A 2,493-nucleotide genomic window follows, 5' to 3' on the forward strand; every position below is an offset into this window, starting at 1 on the left:
AACACAACGACCATTGTCTTCACTAAATGAGGCGGGATCCTGACTAAACATATGACAAGTGGGGCAGGAAAGAGGGCTGGGAGCCGATCTGGGCGACGTAACGGAATCTTTTGAGTTATTACTCATAAAGGGGTTCTGAACCGCTCTTTGTCTGGCTTGTCACTCAGGACCTGTCTGCCATGGGAGACCCTACCAGGGGCAGAAGCCCCCGACAGCATAGCTCCTGAGATCACTCAAGCACTCAAACCCCTCCACCACGTTAAGGTGGAGTTTCAAGGAGAGGATATTTTTAATTGGTGTTCTACTAAACTTGGATAATACTTTGGTTTGGTTGCCAAATTGTAGTTTTTAATGCTTGAATGTGAACTGATCTCTTGCATCTTATGGATCATTTGAACTGAAGAACTTTGTTAGATTTCAAGTGAGAAGAACACAAATCCCCCCACCTTATTTTAACTATTTTTTAAAGACCCAACACCAGAATGCAGACAGGAAAAACAACATATCTGAGAGCTTAATTTTTATTAGAAAACATAAAACCAGCACTGGAACGAGTCAGATTGAGGATTGAATTTAGGATGACATCACTCAGACAACCAGAGTTTGAACGTTCGATCGTACGAGCTGGTGGCGATCAGCTTCCCGTCGGGCGACACGTCCACGCTCATCACCTGATGAAATGAACAGTATCAGTCATGTCAGACCAGCATCAGTCAGATGTCTAAACACAATCACAGCTCAGACCTTTCCCTCATGTCCAGCCAAGGTCTTCAATGGAGTCCATCCCGGGTGGCTCCACACTTTTGCTGTGTTGTCGTAAGCCCCCGTCAACAGGAAGTGACCGTCTGTGGCTGCAGATAAAAACAAGTTAGGAGAAACGCAAACTTCCGTTACACAAGAAGTAGTGCAGTTTTAAAACGGCAGCCATAGGGAACTAAATGTAGTTACGTTGGAAGCGGACAGTGGACAGCAGGTTCTGGTGGGCCGGGACTGTGTACAGACACTTCCTGTTGCGCATTTCCCAAACCTTACAGGTATTGTCACCACTTCCTGTTGCCAAATGATGGCTGGCAGAGGAAACACAAACTTCAGACAAAGATGAAACAAGCCTCTCTGGTTGATGCTCTTGATGTAAATGCATTCATTGGCGGAACTACTATCGTCTTTCAGTCAACAGCTCTCGATTGATGGATCTTTTCTGAAATGCAGTTGGCTGACCCGTTGGGAGAGAAGTGCAGACTGTAGATCTCCTTCAGGTGTCCCTCCAGGAAGACGACACAGCGCCCTGTTCTCAGGTCCCAGACTCTTCCGAATGAGTCCAACCCGCTGAAAGAATGAACACATGAATGAGAAAAACACACAAATATGTCCGTTCATGTGACTTCTATTGTGGTTGCAGAGGGAAATGTGTGCATTTAAAGGTTATTACTTTAGACTTGAGTATTTCAGCATACTATTAAACACACAGACTCACCCAGTGGCTACCAGCGAGCCGTCAGGGTGGAAGCTCAGGTCGTGGACTCCTTTGCTGTGACCCTCCTGATGGAGGATCTCCTCCTGGACCTCCAGGTCCCACAGACGCCAGGAGTTATCGTAGCTGTGTACAGAGAAGGACAGAGGACCGACATCCAGCAGCACATCAGCCCCATACTGGGCACTAAGACAGACTGTGACCTACCAGGTTGTCCCCAAAAATCTTCCAGAGGGATGCCAGGCCACTCGAGACACTCTGTCGCTGTGACCCTCAATGTCTGCCACGGGTTCATCACTACAGCCACCACACAGAAAGAGTCAAAAGGTTTAGAGATTCCTTACAGATCATTTTTGTCTGTAGAATAGACAGTAAACGTAAATGCTAAAGCCACTGCCAGGGGGCGCCAGAGAGCGGAGAAGAATAAAAGGGGAAACCTTTCAATGCCGCCGCTATTCATAAACTGGTTGTTATTATGATGTCTTGATAAGAAACCAATAAGCCCACATTAATGTATCAGCGTATTAAAGCCTGTGGAGGGATAAGAAACCCCAGGTCTCGAGGGCCGCATTCCTGCATGTTTTCCAACATACCTGTTCTGGTATGTTCTAATTGGCTGGACACCTGAAGCAGGTAACCAGTCATGACCAGTCTTAGATATCTGGAAATCATGCTGACACTACAGCCTGGAGTTTCCTATCACTGCTATAGTGGCTTTCTAGTTAAGATTCATTCCAGAAGAGGAAAAAAAGACAAGAGGACAGACACAACAGAGACAGAGGTATGTCAAGTAAAGGAGATCTTTGTTGCTGCAGAACAATTGATAGCACCGCTATCCGTTAGGGTTAGAGCTGTCAGGCGATTAAAATTTTTAATCGCGATTAATTGCATTTCCAGAGTTAACTCGCGATTAATCGCAAATTTACATGTGGCCTTTTTTTTAAGGAAAAAAAATGTGTGCTTCGTGGAATTTAGTAGTTCTACATTAATTATGAAAACAAGAATGACAAAATTAATAGTTT

General features: G+C 45.2%; 1 protein-coding gene across 1 annotated transcript in view; it reads right to left on the minus strand.

Annotated features, from left to right (window-relative positions):
• Positions 1 to 503: 503 nt before the first annotated feature.
• The window catches only part of prpf4 (PRP4 pre-mRNA processing factor 4 homolog (yeast)), a 21,074-nt gene continuing 19,084 nt past the window's right edge, over positions 504 to 2,493 (minus strand). The window contains exons 10-15 of the mRNA XM_024261153.2: positions 1,679 to 1,768; positions 1,475 to 1,597; positions 1,219 to 1,326; positions 949 to 1,067; positions 745 to 851; positions 504 to 671 (exon numbers count right to left, since the gene is read on the minus strand). Of these exons, the coding sequence (XP_024116921.1) occupies positions 585 to 671; positions 745 to 851; positions 949 to 1,067; positions 1,219 to 1,326; positions 1,475 to 1,597; positions 1,679 to 1,768 (634 nt within the window). The 3' untranslated portion in view covers positions 504 to 584. The remainder of the gene's footprint in view (positions 672 to 744; positions 852 to 948; positions 1,068 to 1,218; positions 1,327 to 1,474; positions 1,598 to 1,678; positions 1,769 to 2,493) is intronic.

This window comes from Oryzias melastigma, unplaced genomic scaffold, assembly GCF_002922805.2.
Source record: "Oryzias melastigma strain HK-1 unplaced genomic scaffold, ASM292280v2 sc00318, whole genome shotgun sequence".
NCBI lineage: Eukaryota > Metazoa > Chordata > Actinopteri > Beloniformes > Adrianichthyidae > Oryzias > Oryzias melastigma.